We start from the raw sequence: 17,731 nt of genomic DNA, 5'->3' as shown, positions 1-17,731 counted from the left end.
ATAACAGAAATAATGTATTGATCCTGTCCTTCCTCCCTCCAATTACTAGTTTCTTTTCTATTTCTTGATGTCAGCGGAGGAATTATATCTAAAAATACTGCAAAGAGCGGATACCGGTGTGTTTTTATTTGCATACCGCGCTAGTTGTTACTTCTCCCTTTGTACTCTCGCCACCCTCACAGGAAGGGTTCAACAAATGGCGATTGAATACCCGACGTACATTGTCACGGAATGGAAAACAAGCCCCTTAGCGCTTCCGCCGGGTCATGTGATCCAAGCCCCGCTCACTGCCGGTTTCCTTTGCCTGCTGCTCTCGCGAGCGTTCGGTTCCGTCGTGCGGTCTGTGTGCGTCGTCGCTAGGAGCCGCAGGAAGACAGCGCGCGCAGTTTTCGTGAGGCCTGCCGGGAGTGAGAGAAGCCCTCTGCGTGCGAAGCCAAGGTGAGAGGCCTGCCCTTTTCTTGATAGCTTCCCCAGTTTTGGCGCAGAAGGAACGGGATGAGGGAAGTCTACCTCTGAACCTTCCTTAGAGCGGGAGTCGTCTTTGTTCTTCCCCGGCTCTCAGGCCTTTCCTGGTCCTGCTCTTTTTCTCCCCGGGTTCTTCGTTGGTTGATGCATTCTCTCTTCTGCCTGGGCCCACTCGTTTGTCTCCCTTCCGTGACGGCTGGGTCTCAGTTTAGTTCAGGAGTAATAATATCCCAGGGTCAGAAGCTTCCTAGCCTGTCTTATTTTTTAGGTTTCTGGAGAATAGAGTTCTTTCATCCATCCTCAGTCCCTTCCCCATATTAGCAGTTCCTCCAAGGCTTCACTTATTCCCCGAAGAATGTCTTTGGTTCTCCCCCTCGTATTCTTTATTTCTTTCTCATCATTATGTTCTTAGTGAAATTTTTGTTGTTACAGCTCCTAATTTCTAAACATTTTTTTGCTTTGTTATATAATTTTGCAACTGGCTGTATTAGAAATAATGAGGGACCTTTAATGTACTATTTTGCGGAAAGGAAGTCATGTTTGGTTTCTGGGGAATAAGCATTCAGGCATATAAAGTTTAGAACTGGTGCATTATTTTTTGCCCTCTTCCCTAGAAAAAGTAGTGGTAATCCTAGCCTACATAACTGCAGTTTTATGTGTTTCAGAAACTAATAGCAGGATTATTATAAGACCAAATTCATGTTATCAGAATTGTATAGTTATTTTTTTCACAGGTGAGTCCCCTTTGATATCATTAGTATTACACTTAACTATGTAATCACACTTTCAGGATTAATTATGCTGCCTCTGTTATCAGTACATAATACTATTTAGCTTGGCTTTTATTGATTTTCTACCTATAGTGATTTCTAAATTTGATCTCTGTTATTAATATAAAGACTGCTGCATTTTTATGTTAACTTACAAAAGATTAATGAATTTGGATTTCTACTGGGTTTTATGTTTTCGAAGTGGGCAGTGCTTTTCAAAACTGGTGTCTTAGTCCCCATAGCTAGTAGAATGTTTTCTTGAAAATTAAACATTCCTGGAGAAGTGTTGTTAATGCCAGCTATCATATCTTTTACTTGCCAGCAACATCTGGAAAGCATAGGTTTCCTCTGCTTGGGCAGTAGGGTTTCTGCGGATTGCACAAAACGCAAAGGTTTCCTACTTCTGAAGTACTTGCTGGAAATTTAACATTGGAGAGGGGAAGTAAAAAGCTCTAGTGTTGTTCATTAATGATCTCTTACTGTATCTTTGACAAATTTACTATTCACTCAATTTTTAATAATGAAAAGGAGACAATCCAGTGTCTGTCTAAACTTGGGATAGGTAGCTTTATCTCTCCAGAGGCTTTGTATTAGAACTTCTATAACATCTACCATTGGTATGTGACATCAGAGAAATTATCTAAAATGTATAAAGGTACTTCTAATCAGTGTTGGAAATGTGGAAAACATGAAGTGTTATTTTGCCATGCATAGTGGACTTGTGAAAGAGCAAAAAAAATACTGGATACAAATACATATAATGATGCAAAGAATAGTAAAGATTAGCATTCAAATGAAATCAGAACTTTCTTATTGGGATTTAAGGATAGCCAATTAGAAAAGACTTATGGCAGATTGGTTTTATGCATGGTAACTGCAGTGAGATTATTATATGCACAAAGGTGGAAAAATATTGAAATACCTACAATGGGGAAATGGATCATCAAGATGATGGAATTAGCAGAAATGGCAAAATTGACCTGTTTGATCAGGGATAAGACAATAAGTATTTTTGTTAAAGACTGGAAACCTTTTGTGGACTTTTTTGCTGAAAACAGAAAAAAAATGAACTGGTGATTTATGGATATCCTGATCAAAAAGGTTTGAATATGGGAAGAAGGGAAGTATGTTGTAACCTTATAGGGGGAGGAAAAGTAATGTTAGTAACTGCTGCAAAGAAGATTAGAAGTAGCTTCTTTATATATCTTTTCTTTTTCCTTTACTTGCACTACTTTTCACACCTTTTTTACCTTTTTTCTTCTTACTTTTACTTCATATTGTTTATATTTTATTCCTATGTAAACCTTTGATAGAAATAATTAATAATAATAATAATAATAATAATAATAATAATAATCCTCCTCCTCCTCCTCCACACCTAACCATTGGCCATACTTCTAGGAAATTTTGATAAATGTAGTCTAAAACATTCGGAGAATATCATGTGGTAGCTTGTGTTATTTGAAGTACATCCATTGAAAAATTCTATTCTGCTCAATAGTGATCGTATACTTTACTGTTCCCTTTTGTGAAAGTTTCTATAAATCTTAAAAATGATAACCTAGCAAGCAGCACTGTTTTGATTTCTAGGCAGAATATCTTCATGTATGTATAAATTTTTTTACAGACCCACAAATTGATAGCAGAAAGGTGATTCTAGGTTTTGTTTTTGTTGCTATTACCAGAATTGAAAGAGGGAGTTTAGTGACTCCCTTGTAGCATATTAAAACTCTACTGTCTCTCAAATCTAAGGCCTTATAAAAAATTGAGTCTAATTAATCTACAGGGGGCTTTTTCTAATACACTCTGAAACAGAAATGTCTGCTTTACCTATACTGTATTTTTTTCTCTTAAATGTTACTTAATTTTTGAAGATAAGTTTGCACATCAAACCTTTTGAGCACTTCTATGGTGCTAATAGAAATATTTTATTATTTCTGCTGGGATTTTTAATATTGACATATATTTATTGATCTGGTTTGAATGAAAGATGGGCAAGTCAAACATTCACCACGTCAGTTCTGCACCTTTTTTTAATGTGATGTAATGCTAACAAATCATCGCCAAAACATTGATAGTAAAGGGGCTGCCTTATATCTTTATTAATGCAATCTGTATGGGACTGCATTTGTAAACCTCAGCTGTGAGATAATATGACTGCTGGTTTGTTTTTCAAAATAATTCAGTATGGTAGTTTTCATTTCTTTCGTATGTAAGCTTGTGCAGTCATTAATATTTTTTATACTTTCTCTGTTGATTTACATGAAACATATCTTTGAAAGTGCAATGTAAGACCTACTGCGTACAGGTCTTCTTGAACTTTAAGAAGCTACTCAAGACATTTATATTTTCTTGCTTTAACTGATTATGTAGTTTGCTGCTGTTACCTTAACTATATTGATTGATATTTTTCACTGTTGTGTAAAATGTTTATAGTTGTTTGAGTTGCCTTAAGTATAGGCTGATGAGGTAATACAAAGAATATGCCCAAGAATGTTAGGTTCATTAACAGTCTTTTCAAATGTTAATTTTGATAGTGGAGATTGAGATAATTAGAGTAAAAGAAATGTATACCTATGATCAAAAAGAAAAAAAAACTGTTTTAATCATGTCCAGTTGTAGTTCAGATATCAACATGCTGAGATTGAGATAAGTAACCTCACAATAATATATAAATGTAACATTATTGTTTCAGGATTACTTTGTTGATGTTTGCATTTTACTAACTATGAAGTTTTATAGTATTCAGCCTAATAATCTACCTTTCATTTTATCTTATGATCTGAAACTCAGCAGAACAAGAGCCTTGAAATAGAATTCTTAATAAATGAATAAGCTAGCCATTTAAATTGTATGTACAATTAATTTGGTTTATGTTATAGCTTCTTTTTCTTCTTGTAGATGTCAGAAGACCTTGCAAAACAATTAGCTAGTTATAAAGCTCAGCTACAGCAAGTTGAAGCTGCTTTGACAGGAAATGGAGATAATGAAGATTTATTAAAACTCAAGAAAGATTTACAGGTGAGAATAGAGAAGAAATAACTTTGCTAATTGAATGTTTCCTATGTAGTGGAGAGGATTTTCTGCAGAGTTATGTGTGACTGCCTCTGAATATCATCTGCTAGGAGACTAGTGGGCTTCCTTGTGAAGTTGGTTAGCCACTGTAAGAACAAACTACTGGACTAGATGATCCAGGGGTCCAATCCAGCAGGGAACTGCTTATGTTCTTATGTTTGCCATAGTATTACCTTAATCAGTATGTGCTCCAAGATAATATTAAGGCTTAATTAATTAAGGCTTAATTAATTAAATATAAAATAGTAAATATTGATATATTAATATATTAGTATGTAAATATTAATAAGAACTTTTCCTTATGGATTAAAATAGTTTCATAAGAACTAGGGCTGTTGTCTGCTTAAAGAGATCTTATATGCTCATAAATAAAAATACTCTGAAGCCTGGTTTAGCATATGTATATTATAGAAGGTATCATTTTTTAAAAAGTCATTTTCTCCTGGGTAAGAGCAAATTGAAAATGCCTTTTAAGCTAGTACTTGCCATTTTTCTGATTTGATGTGTTTTTAATGAGTCATTTTTCACACAGTATGTTGTGTGTTAAAATAGCCCCAGTTGTACTATCCTACAATAGTCAGTTAAGTGGGGACTGTTTAATGTGTGATGTGTTCATTGAGGGAAAATATACTCAAGTGGTAATGATTCTGAAACCATAGGTTTTGTGAGTTCTTTGCAAATTGCCTCCTTTAAAATCCTCTGTAGCTTTCAGTTCAAAGATGACTAATATTTGAATTAATTATACTTAGCTCAACTTCAGTGTGCATAAAAACACTATAGGGTGAGAGTCACAAGAGAGTAAAATTTTATAAAGCTTAGGTGAGAAATAGTGAAGACAAAATCATGTAAAGGTTTTTCCCTGAAGTTTGTACTTTCTTGGCTTGTGTCCATTTTTGCACACTCGTAACTATTCCTGGTTTTTTCTTTTATTGGGTCAGATTTAGTCAATATTTCGAGAAATGGCTGTTTGACCTTTAATTTTTTTTTAATGATCATGAATTAATTACTTCATTGCACTATAGCCTTCTCCAACTTGTTATCTTCTAGGAAAAAAGTACACAAATCTTTGATACTCTTCACCCCATAAAATAGTAACATGAATCTCTGTAATCCCTGCATGAATAAAACTAATGATTTCAGTGCAGTTAAGGCTGGGCAAAATATACAACTTCTAATAATTACAGTTTAATCCATATAACAAATAAAACAACTTTTTCAAGTGAAACCATTGCATTGGAATTAAACAAACAGACCCAATAAAATTTAAAGCTTTATTTTTGATGAGAAGGGCGACTTTCTTTTTCATAATTGGTAAAATCTGGGTTTCTTTTCGAAGGCAGTCACTCTAACTCTCAAAATTTGGGGAAAGGAAGAAAGAAATAGGCATTTTCTTGCCTGAAATCAGTTTCTGTTATACTGCTGTTATTAATTTACAACTTGCAGAATGCCAGCAGATTGTAAGTTTCTTTTGATAGTCTCTCCCAACACAGTGACAGTGAGATAAGTCCAAGCATGACTTTTCCCTTCTAGATCAGTGCTTGTAGATGCATAGAAGCCTTGCGTCTTCAATCTTGGTCAATCCTTCTTTGAAAAAATCAAATGCAGTGGGTCATTCGTAGCTTTTTGGTTGTAACCCACACTTTAAGAAACACTGGTCTAGATGTGGTAGCCTCAACATAGCTGCAAGCCACTAGTTGTGAAAAGGTTATGATGTGTACAAATAGAGAATTGTGATGATCTGATATAAATGCAGATACAATAGGACTTTATAGACGTTCTATTTAAAACTCTGTTTTAAAACTTTTGTTATATGGATTATAAACCTTTGTATATATTTAAATTAAAATAATTATGTGGTAATTTTGACAGCTCTTAGATTTTTAAATTTCCATTTTTTCAGCCTTGCAGCATTACTAAAAGTTGATTATGCAGAGAGCTATGCAGTCCAGAATACTCTGTGGCTAACATGGTTGGTGTCATAATAGAGATTGGGTTCACTTGAAAATTTTCAAATGTTTTCAAAATCCTGAATTTAAAGTTCAGTTATCCCTGCTTTATCAAAGCACAAAATCTGGAAATCCCAGTAATTTTACCTATTTCATTGAAGTATTTTTTTGCATATATTAAAATTATATTTTGCTGCTTCCTAGAATATACATATATTCTGAGCCAGTAATTATTTTTAATTAAAAAAAGGTTAAATCAACACACAAGATATTTCTCTGCCACAGTATTTCTTATTCTGCTTCTGTTATATTAGCTGAAATATAATGATATGAATACAGTATGAGATATTTATACATGATTATTCATATATGATACAAATATAGTATAAGATATTTACTAAGAAAATAGACATTCAGGAAAGGCTAGGGTATGTAATGCTTCAGATTCAACTCTAAAAAGACACTTAAAGGTTTGCAGAGACATGAGTGTAGCACCAATCTGGAATTAATTAAAACAGCCAAAACAACCAATAATCCTGGGATTATGCAGCAGTTGAGAAGGCAACCATACTTTCCTGGTAAGAGATCAGCTTCTTTAAAGAGCAGCAGACAAATGCTGTATTTGCCATCCTATCCACTTTGGAGCACCTTTTAGGGGTTGACTTTGAAATATTGCATTATAAATGAAGTTTATGTGTTTTTTAGTCTGTTACTGCATATAATATCAGCACAGTTGGTAAATTCAGAAATTGGGAGAGGAAGAGATACTTAATGTTTAAAGACTTGCTTTTTTTCTCCCATCAGGAAGTTATAGAATTAACTAAAGACCTCCTTTCAACACAACCTTCAGAAACTCTTGCAAATTCTGATAGTTCTGCTTCTGCCCTCCCCAGTCACACTTGGAAAGTTGGAGACAGATGTATGGCAATATGGAGTGAAGATGGACAGTAAGTGTAGAAAACAAACTTCTGTAACAGTTACATGAATTAATACAATTTCATGGTAAGATACTTCCCTTTGGTTTATATTCTTCCCACCTCCATCATGGTAAACACCAGCTTGGCAAAAATAGTAACGTAAGTTAATTAGTCCTGGTGTCTTTTGAAGTATAATTTCCATTATCAGCCAACCAGCAAGGTGTGGAGAATACCAAGATGAGGATGGCTAATTAAAGGGAGTTTAGGTATAAATACATGCCTTAAAACAAACAAAATGTTATTTGGGAATGTATAGTGTTAGTAAGTAGTTCCAGTTTTGTTTAGTCTATAGAATGTAGTATGATCTCTAATATTTTTTAAAATTTGGAATACAGTAACCAAAATGGGATGATAACACCTTTCATCACTAATTTAGGGGGAAATGCCAAGCATATTATTTGGGAAAATTGGAGCCCTAGGACTACAGTAATGCATGTCAGAAGGAAAGAAGTACAGCAAAAGCAGGAATGTGCTATTTATACCTATCTTTCTTTCTTTGTAACAAACATATTTTTAAAAGGTGAGAGGATTGGGCTCAGAAATGGCAAATTGGTTTGTTTACTGTTACTTTCACATAGAATGCTGCTACTTTGTGGGAACATTGGTTAATTGTCCTCTCCCTCAGTGGTCCTCTTCCTGTGTTGCTTTGGAGGCATTAGGACTCAGTCCTCCTGCTGTTCCCAAAACTCCTATTGTACAGAGCAAACTAACTTGGAGGCATAAAACCAAATATTCTCTGACACCAGTACTTCTTTCCTCCAAAATAGTTAGGGAAGGGAATACTGCAGCCTGAGAATACCCTATTACAATCCTAAACTCATCTTATGCTGGCATAGCAAAAAGCAAGGCCTTGATACATGAGCTTAATGCTAATATTTCTGAGCTGCTTTTTTTAGTAGCATATGGAATTCTTCCATCTGAAGGAAATTGCTGTTTTTCTGCAACAATAAAAATTCTGTTATGTGTTAGCTTCCATTTTTGTTACTTAGATCCCTGTGATGCTAAATACAGTTCCATTAGAATTGTTCAGTTTCGTGTGGCCACTGACAGCATAGACAACATTTGCAGTTTCCAAGAGCTGCAGAGAGTTGAGTGTCATATGTCTCCCTAGTGTGTTGGACCACATCTTTTAGCCCTTTTTGAGAGGGCTTAGTGGAATAGGAGAGAAAAACTGGTGCCTTTAGCTTTGCTTAATTCAGAATGAGGAGAATGGCTTGATTGGGAGCAGCCAAGGTTTTTCAGGGGCTGAAATGGGTACCTGAATTTACTGGAAGCTAAAGGGTCCCATTTTGGCCATGAGAAATCCTGCAACCTTCCATCAACCAAGATCAAGAGACTTGAGACCGTCCAATCTCGGGGTACTCTGAGAGCAGCAAAATTGGTATTAGGGAATCAGTATGTAGCCCAGAGGCTATGAATTGTGCACTTACAGAACATGTATATGTTTTTATATTGTCTGACTTTTTAACTAATGTGGCTATTTATATTTTTAATTTTTTTCGAGTTTTACTCTGTGAGCCTCCCAGAGTCACCCTCTGGTTTTATTTATTTATAATAAATTATTTATTTATAATAAATAAATAAATATTAAATGTATGTATTTTAATTTATGTGTGATAATTATACCTGGTTATTTTGAGTCTCAGGATTGAAAAAAAAACCTGGATAACCATATTTTAAGCTGCATTATTGCCACTCATAGGCCACTATTTTTGTCATGATTTTCTTAAGTATGTTCTTTCAATATTGGTCATTCTTTCCTTATTTTTAGGAAGAGATTATATGGCATTGGGGTAGTTGTCAATTTACAGTTAACAGTGCAGTCATATACATACCTCCTCAGAAGTAAATCCCATTTAATTCAATAGAATTTACTCTTAAGTAAGTGGCTATAGAATAACGTGAGTTACTCATGTTGGGAAAGTAAGTGAAAATAAATGTCATAAAATAATTCTCAGGATTCAATTAATTACATTGTGAATTCCAATTCAGAGTTAAGCAGAAATATCTTGAAATGTAATTTAATCACTGCAAGTTTAAGTTTTGCAGGGTTGAGTCTTAAACCTTTACTCACATGCTTACAGCCATGATATCTTTACAGGTGTTATGAAGCTGAAATTGAAGAGATAGATGAAGAGAATGGTACAGCTGCAGTCACTTTCTCAGGATACGGTAATGCTGAAGTCACGCCTCTGCTCAATTTGAAACCTGTGGAAGAGGGAAGAAAAGCAAAGGAAGATAGTGGCAACAAGCCTATGTCCAAGTAAGTGGTGGAAATTGTTTTCATTGTTTAGTGTGTTGTACCAGTATAAAAAAGTGCTGTAATTGAAATGTCATTGCTAATGGGTTTTCTCATTCAAAGATTGTAAATAGATAGGGATGACATGTTGAAGGCACATATTTTTAAAAAAGAAGTGAATCCAAACCCATGTGGCTGCTCAGGGTATGTATCAGACTCTGCTGAGTCTTGAATAATTAATCAAAGCAGGGTAATTTGGACTGACTTTATGGCTGCATGAGGCAAAGCAGAATCCCTATGGAGCACCTTCAAGTGAACAGGGAAAGTTTGTGAATGATTTATTTGTAGCACTGCAAAAAAGGCTGCATTGTTTCCATGTCTTTGTAATATGCCAGAAAGGGAGAGAGAGAGAGTGGAGAAAATGACAGGTTTATCTTCTAATCATAGGACTCAGTTCATCTGTTACAACTCATTTTCTCCCTGGAACTATGACACTATGGAGACACTGCCCTGTGCAGTGTGCTGCCAGTTACATCATTATGTAACGTGAATGGTGTAGTTAGTGCTGTTCTTCATATCACCTTCTCTATTCTGCCATGGTATCAGGTAGGCATTGAGACCTGTTGAAGCCCTGCCTTTTGAAGCTTGTTGCAGCAATCTCAAGCAAACTTGTAAAAACTATACAGTTGTCGCCCAGTGCAATGCATTAATCTTCTCCAAAGAGCCATGAGGTTTCCTCTTACAAAACTCCACTTGTAGACCACTGGTTCCTGATGTAGGAATCCATTGATTTTGTCAAGGATTGAGTGGGGACTGGGAAGAAAAGCCTTATTGTTTTCACTGTCACCACCACCACCTTCCTTTTGTAAAGATTCCTTTTTTATCAAATACTCTAACCCAAATCCAATTTGGCAAGATTTAATCACATAATAAGGCACTATAGCTTCAAATATCTTTTTTTTCAAATTTATTAAAATTATAAATGAAAAGAATAAAAGCCAATACAGGCTACAAAAAATACAAACAGGAAAAGAAAAGTGAAAAAAAGAAAAAGAAGTAACTTCCCCATTCATCCCAGCAAGTAAAGACAATCTTAATAGCTTATCACTGTCTCTAAATACAACATAATCTCTCTTCACCCCATATCTCATCTATTGAATAATAATAATAATAATTCCAAATGCTTCATCAGTCATTCTTTATCAGCAAAATTCCAGTAAGGGCAACTGGATGTACAGTGGGGCAAAAAAGTATTTAGTCAGCCACCAGTTGTGCAAGTTCTCCCACTTAAAAAGATGAGAGAGGCCTGTAATTTTCATCATAGGTATACCTCAACTATGAGAGACAAAATGGGGGAAAAAATCCAGAAAATCACATTGTCTGATTTTTAAAGAATTTATTTGCAAATCATGGTGGAAAATAAGTATTTGGTCACCTACAAACAAGCAAGATGTCTGACTCTCACAGACCTGTAACTACTTCTTTAAGAGGCTCCTCTGTCCTCCACTCGTTACCTGTAGTAATGGCACCTGTTTGACCTTGTTATCAGTATAAAAGACCCCTGTCCACAACCTCAAACAGTCACACTCCAAACTCCACTATGGCCAAGACCAAAGAGCTGTCGAAGGACACCAGAAACAAAATTGTAGACCTGCACCAGGCTGGGAAGACTGAATCTGCAATAGGCAAGCAGCTTGGTGTGAAGAAATCAACTGTGGGAGCAATAATTAGAAAATGGAAGACATACAAGACCACTGATAATCTCCCTCGATCTGGGGCTCCACGCAAGATCTCACCCCGTGGGGTCAAAATGATCACAAGAACGGTGAGCAAAAATCCCAGAACCACATGGGGGGACCTAGTGAATGACCTGCAGAGAGCTGGGACCAAAGTAACAAAGGCTACCATCAGTAACACACTACGCCACCAGGGACTCAAATCCTGCAGTGCCAGACGTGTCCCCCTGCTTAAGCCAGTACATGTCCGGGCCTGTCTGAAGTTTGGTAGAGAGCATTTGGATGATCCAGAAGAGGATTGGGAGAATGTCATATGGTCAGATGAAACCAAAGTAGAACGTTTTGGTCTAAACTCAAGTCGTCGTGTTTGGAGGAGAGATAATGCTGAGTTGCATCCAAAGAACACACACCATACCTACTGTGAAGCATGGGGGTGGAAACATCATGCTTTGGGGCTGTTTTTCTGCAAAGGGACCAGGACGACTGATCCGTGTAAAGGAAAGAATGAATGGGGCCATGTATCGTGAGATTTTGAGTGAACACCTCCTTCCATCAGCAAGGGCATTGAAGATGAAACGTGGCTGGGTCTTTCAGCATGACAATGATCCCAAACACACCGCCTGGGCAACGAAGGAGTGGCTTCGTAAGAAGCATTTCAAGGTCCTGGAGTGGCCTAGCCAGTCTCCAGATCTCAACCCCATGGAAAACCTTTGGAGGGAGTTGAAAGTCCGTGTTGCCCAGCGACAGCCCCAAAACATCACTCCTCTAGAGGAGATCTGCATGGAGGAATGGGCCAAAATACCAGCAACAGTGTGTGAAAACCTTGTGAAGACTTACAGGAAACGTTTGACCTCTGTCATTACCAACAAAGGATATATAATAAAGTATTGAGATGAACTTTTGATATTGACCAAATACTTATTTTCCACCATGATTTGCAAATAAATTCTTTAAAAATCAGACAATGTGATTTTCTGGATTTTTCCCCCCATTTTGTCTCTCGTAGCTGAGGTATACCTATGATGAAAATTACAGGCCTCTCTCATCTTTTTAAGTGGGAGAACTTGCACAATTGGTGGCTGACTAAATACTTTTTTGCCCCACTGTAACTACTTTTCTCCTTTAGCCCTGGTCAAATAAGCCAACCTTGTATTCCTTCCCTGAGTTTTTAAAAATACATTTTAACCCCTTCAAAAAGAATCCCAGAGCTAGTTTTCTGTTCATCTGTGTTTCAAGCCAATTTTTTTTCAGAACTTAACAGATTTCTTTTGTATATCCAATAAGTAAAATTTGCCCTTTTTTTGTCACTTCTAATACAGTCCTTAAAACTTTAAAAGAGCTCTTTTCTATATACAGTAAAAAAAAAAAATCCAAGTCAGTTTCCTGGTTCAATATTTGTGTATCTCCTTTTGGGAATAAGTCATCAGTTCCATTTGTGTGCCCATATCTTTCTCATTACTTGTTACATTTAAGTCCCCCTTCAAAGTAATTTCAAAATCATCTGTTGCAACTTCATTACAACATGCTGTATCAATCTTGTCAAGAAATTCATCTATTTTGCCAAGCTTGGCAGGCAAATATTCCCAAGTTTGTATTATAGAGTTCTGCTCCATTTTCTTTATTCTCTAGCTCCCTCTAGTGTCCAAACGTCAAAGTCCCCTTATCATGAAAAAACTCAAAATAATCGCCATTTTTTTCCATGGGAAAATTTCTTCTAATTAATTGAAAGCTCTTTGTGGACATTTAAAATTATAACTCCAAGTCCATCTGCACCCTTAATCCATTGTTAAACTTTCTGAACTCCATACTCTGGGCACCCCTTTGCTGTTTAATCCAAAAGGTAATATTTTTCAAAAGGTTTTAAAAATTGTATTTAAAAGTTCTTTCTCTAAGGAGAAGGCGACTCACCTATTGAATACAATATAACTTGCCATTCCGAAGGATCTTAATCCTTTTAAAGCAGCAGAAAAAAAACCAAATCCAAAGTGATTATGAAAGAAGGCTTGGTTGAGCTTAATGCCCTTTAAAAAGGCTGTGTTAACGACTGTGAGGAAAGATGGTTCCTCCCTCGATTCCCAGCTGCTATACCCATAGGCAAACCACAAAACAAATATTCCTGCGGTTTACTCACAAGGAGTGGCTGTGCAAAGTCATGTGGGCTATCTCAAAGATCTCTCCTTAATCTGGAGAGCATTTTATTGGCCATGATCCTGCATCCCACGCTGATCACCATCATAATGCAGTCCCGCTGAAAAAAGGAATGTTTAGCTTGCCATGGCTCTCAACCAGAACTCTACTATAGCTTCAAATATAATCTGGAGCTAACAACAACAACAACAACATTACAATCACTTTTCTAAAATAAAATAAAATAAATCAGAATTTAAGGAACCTACCTGCAACTTTTCTGCACACATCTCTCTAAAATTTGAGAGTTTTCATTTTTTCAGTAACATTAAACATTCCAGCAAATTCATGTCATTCTGTACAGATGTAAAGAAGTTTCAGCCATTTGTGTGAGTTTTTTTTTTCTGTTAATCAATGGATGGCATACATTTTGTATTAAATGTTTTCTAAATCAAAACAGTCATCTTCTACTTTGGTCTGAGTTAAGCAGGGTCTGTTACGAATATCCATTCAGCCTTGAGTCATATATTGTATTCATTTCACATGCCTACTGGTTACCATAGATTTGAAAAACAAAGTGGGTTTGGTTTTAGGGCAAAAGCAGGCAGTTTCATTCCCTCTGAGAGTTTTGGGCTGCCATTCCATAAGTTTTCATTTTTTTTATGATTGAATCCATACCCTACCTTATTGTTTATTCCAATACTTAAGCTATTCTTTACAGCAATAAAGAAAGAGCGACTGAAATTTGTAGTCTAGTTTCTCAGTAAACCTCAAGATTTCCTACTGTGCATTTAGGATATGAAGTTTGCTACCTAACTGTTGAAGTCCATCCTTGATCTATTGAAAATGACTTCATCAATCTAGTGCTGAACTGGTACTGTGAAAATGCAGCACCTAAATATAGGATTATGTTGAGTGTTTAAGCCAGCCTTCCCTGATCTGATTCTGCTTGAGGATAATGGGAATTTATTCCAGGTTGGGAAAGGTTAGTGTATAACACATTTTATACTGTTACCTGTAATGCTTGTGTTTGGTCTATGACCATATGTTTTAATAATCTAAACTAAACCTGTAATGCTCAATCAGCATTAAATATTTTTTGTGAAAAAGTGCTTTAGGCTTGTGACATATTTTATTTATCTTGGAACAACTTTTGAGTTAGTTCTAGAGTTATTCCCTGTTTGCAAGAAGCTAGCTAGTTTCAGCTGACTTCTAAAAGAGCTTTGTTAGTAGTGTATGAAAGTAGGATTGCTGTGCTTTATTGAAACTTGCAATGCACAGATTGCTTTACAGAAGGAATGACAGCACTCTCTGCAGCGGGAGAATGAAATGGGCGTGGACAGCTGAAGCCCCATTGTACTGAGAGTTTATCTTTACATTCACCTAGTCAAGGTGAGACTCTCTTAATCAGCGTATCCTTGCTTTTGTCTACATGTTCTGAGAATAAAAGTGAATTTATAACAAAGGTGGTGCTAGGTTATGAGGTACATAAGTAATCTTCAGTGCCATTTTTTTTTAGGAAAGAAATGATTGCTCAGCAACGAGAATATAAAAAGAAGAAAGCTTTGAAAAAGGCCCAGCGTATCAAAGAACTAGAGCAGGAACGAGAAGATCAGAAAGTCAAATGGCAGCAGTTCAACAATAGAGCATATTCAAAAAACAAAAAAGGCCAGGTGCGTGTATGCTATATCTTAGGATATTGGAAGCATAAAGTTGTTGTGAAAGCCAGTTTGGTGTAGTGGTTAAGGCACCAGGCTAGGAATCAGGAGACCGTGAGTTCTAGCCCTGCCTTAGGCACAAAGCTAACTAGGTGACTTTGGGCCAGTCACTCTCTCTCAGCCTTAGAAGAAAGGAATGGCAAGCCATTTCCTGAAAATCTTTCCAGAAGCACTGTGAAAGATCTCTTAATAGTATTTTTCACACTTTTATCAGTTTGGGGTAATTTGCAATTCTACAAGATATACTAGTAGAAAAGCTAAACATTCAGGGCTGTAAAGCTTCAGGGCCTAGAGGTAGGTAAAACATTTTGAATTCCAGTAGTTCTGAAGCTAAAATAGGAGCATTGCACCCTGGAGTTATTTAGAGCTCAGAATAGCTCTATGGTTTGAATTTGAACCCCATTATTTTGAGTACAAAATAATCAAAGCAACCTGTTTTGTACTCAAATATAGCATTTTGAATTTAAAATGTTTTGTACAATCTAGTTTGTATAACAAAGCTTTTATACTGCCATTATAAATCATAATGATGTTTTGTATATCTCAGATTGTTAAGGAGTTTTCTGTGGCCCAAGCTGTAGTGAAGTATGATTTAATCAATGTCTCTGTTTTGAAATAAGTTTTTGAAATTTATATGATTCCGGAATGTTTAATCATAGATAAACTCTGCATTATTGATATTATCAGTAACTTATGATTTGTTGCATTTTGAAAATAGTTAAAATTGTGTTTTTAATTTGTCCCACAGGTGAAGCGGAGCATCTTTGCTTCTCCTGAGAGTGTTACAGGGAAGGTTGGAGTTGGGACATGTGGAATTGCAGACAAACCTATGACACAGTACCAAGATACATCAAAGTATAATGTCAGACATTTGATGCCCCAGTAATTAAGGGGGGAATTGTCATATTTGCAGGGCTTTACATTTACCTTTTTATTGTTATATTTTTCTAACAGTAAACAATTGGTGTGTGATGAAAATGGTTGTTGCCATCACTTGGCTTTTGCTAGTACAAGCCTTAATTATTACAGATATTCAGATGACCCCTTTATTGTTCTAAAACTTTGTATAAATATACACAAGTTAGACTGTTGAAGAAATGCCCTTTGCAATATTTTGAAGCCTCTGATCTGATAGTGTCTTTACTCAGACGCATATTGAGAATACTACCAAGCAAATGAGGATGTAATAAAATAATCATCCCATGTTTTTTGCTCTTTTTGATATCTAACAGTCCTGTTACCTTCCTACAGGAACGGTATTAAGTGTTCTTTATCTGTTAAGAAATAATTCAATTGAGATATTTATTGGGATTTTATTCTGATTGAATATAGACTGGAATGTGCTGGTACGAAGTGTTTTTCATCTTAAAGAGCAGAACCATAGACCTACAATCTTGATAATGATAGCCAGCCAGAATTCATGCTCACCAATGACTCTTATGTTTCCTCAGGATGAGATATTGGTCCCAAATCACACATTCTTTCAGTAATGCCGTGTGATTCTATGTCCAGTGTTTTAGCTAAAGAGAGATGAATTCAGACATGTTAGAGAGGCTTAGAGAGCAGCAAAATTTATCAAAGCTTCCCAAGCCATTCCAAAACTTGCAGGAACTTGGAGATTCCTCTACCCTGACCACATATGAGACCTCAATATTGAGTATGGAGTGGCTTAGGAACCTGCAAAAACCAGTTATTGTGGTTAAAAACTCATTGTGCGTGAGGGTGATTTTTCTTTTCTCTCTGTGGAGTGAAAAAATATTAGGAACTGGCTGATTTGTATTGCATTTCTAAATACAAAATTTTTGTAACTCTGGAAAAAGGCAGGGAATCTCATCAGAAAAGTGCTTAACACTGGCAAACTGGAAAGTGTATTTATAGAGGTTAAAGTTGATAAGGATTTAGATATGAGCTGCATAGGTTTTTTCAGTAATTTTCAAGGATGGAATAGCACTTTAAAACTGGGAGAGATGAACTATACATTTGGAAGTAGTTATTTCCACTGAAGACTTGATGGGTTATTTGATGCAGTTATTTAACATACTACAACACAAAGTGTCATTTAGTGCTTAATCAATTTTACAGCTATGTTTAAGTACAGTAGGTGTTCCTCTCCCAATAATGCCACAATTCAACTGCATTAGTTTTGCTGAACCTTCTTGATTTTATTTGGAAAACCATGTGTAAATGTTCTGGCATTCTTGTATCTTCTGGATGAAATTGCTTCCCTTTGCCATGTGGAATGCTTAGGGTAGTAATGGCATCTTTTAATCTTTCAAATGTGTTTGAGAGAAAAAGTTAATGTATAGCCCTGTATACAGTGTAGATAAATATTTTTGTAAAATATGGTGTTAATGAACAAGAGTGAATTTAGTTATTACTCCTACTAAATAATTCAGAAGTAATTCTTGCTCATTAATCTGAACTCCATTCCTTATGTCTGTTACATTGTAGTTCCCTTTTGTAATTTGTTTTCTGAATTCAAATCAGGTACCATCAACACTTGTTGATGCACTCATTAGTGAAAGTCTGCCAGTTTATCTGCATTTAAATCCGTATCTAGTAATTATAATCCACTTATAGAGATTCTTCCTGTCAACAAAAAGAGGAAGTAATTTTTAATGTGTTGATCTGAGTTTTGTATGTAACTTTTATTAAAATAAAGTGTTTAAAATCTCTTG

At 35.9% G+C, this 17,731-nt stretch overlaps 1 protein-coding gene across 1 annotated transcript; it reads left to right on the top strand.

Annotated features, from left to right (window-relative positions):
- Positions 1–311: 311 nt before the first annotated feature.
- On the top strand, positions 312–17,731 carry SMNDC1 (survival motor neuron domain containing 1). The gene is made up of 6 exons (XM_007434665.3): positions 312–438; positions 4,137–4,256; positions 7,061–7,203; positions 9,335–9,496; positions 14,855–15,008; positions 15,802–17,731. Exons 2-6 carry the CDS (start codon positions 4,137–4,139, stop codon positions 15,937–15,939), a joined length of 717 nt encoding a protein of 238 aa, XP_007434727.1. The 5' UTR covers positions 312–438; the 3' UTR covers positions 15,940–17,731.

This window comes from Python bivittatus, unplaced genomic scaffold (genome assembly GCF_059951505.1).
Source record: "Python bivittatus isolate LINGU-HERP-01145 unplaced genomic scaffold, Pbiv_v1 ctg000980_np1212, whole genome shotgun sequence".
Lineage (NCBI taxonomy): Eukaryota > Metazoa > Chordata > Lepidosauria > Squamata > Pythonidae > Python > Python bivittatus.
The sequence above is the reverse complement of the archived record's forward strand: the minus strand, read 5'-3'. Positions and strand labels throughout refer to the sequence as shown.

What these genes read in the sequence shown, in the direction of transcription:
- SMNDC1 (XM_007434665.3), top strand. Translation starts at nt 4,137, where the DNA reads ATGTCAGAAGACCTTGCAAAACAATTAGCTAGTTATAAAGCTCAGCTA. An exon ending in ATATGGAGTGAAGATGGACA is followed by an intron (nt 7,204 to 9,334) that starts GTAAGTGTAGAA and finishes ATATCTTTACAG; the next exon opens with GTGTTATGAAGCTGAAATTG. An exon ending in CAAAAAACAAAAAAGGCCAG is followed by an intron (nt 15,009 to 15,801) that starts GTGCGTGTATGC and finishes TTTGTCCCACAG; the next exon opens with GTGAAGCGGAGCATCTTTGC.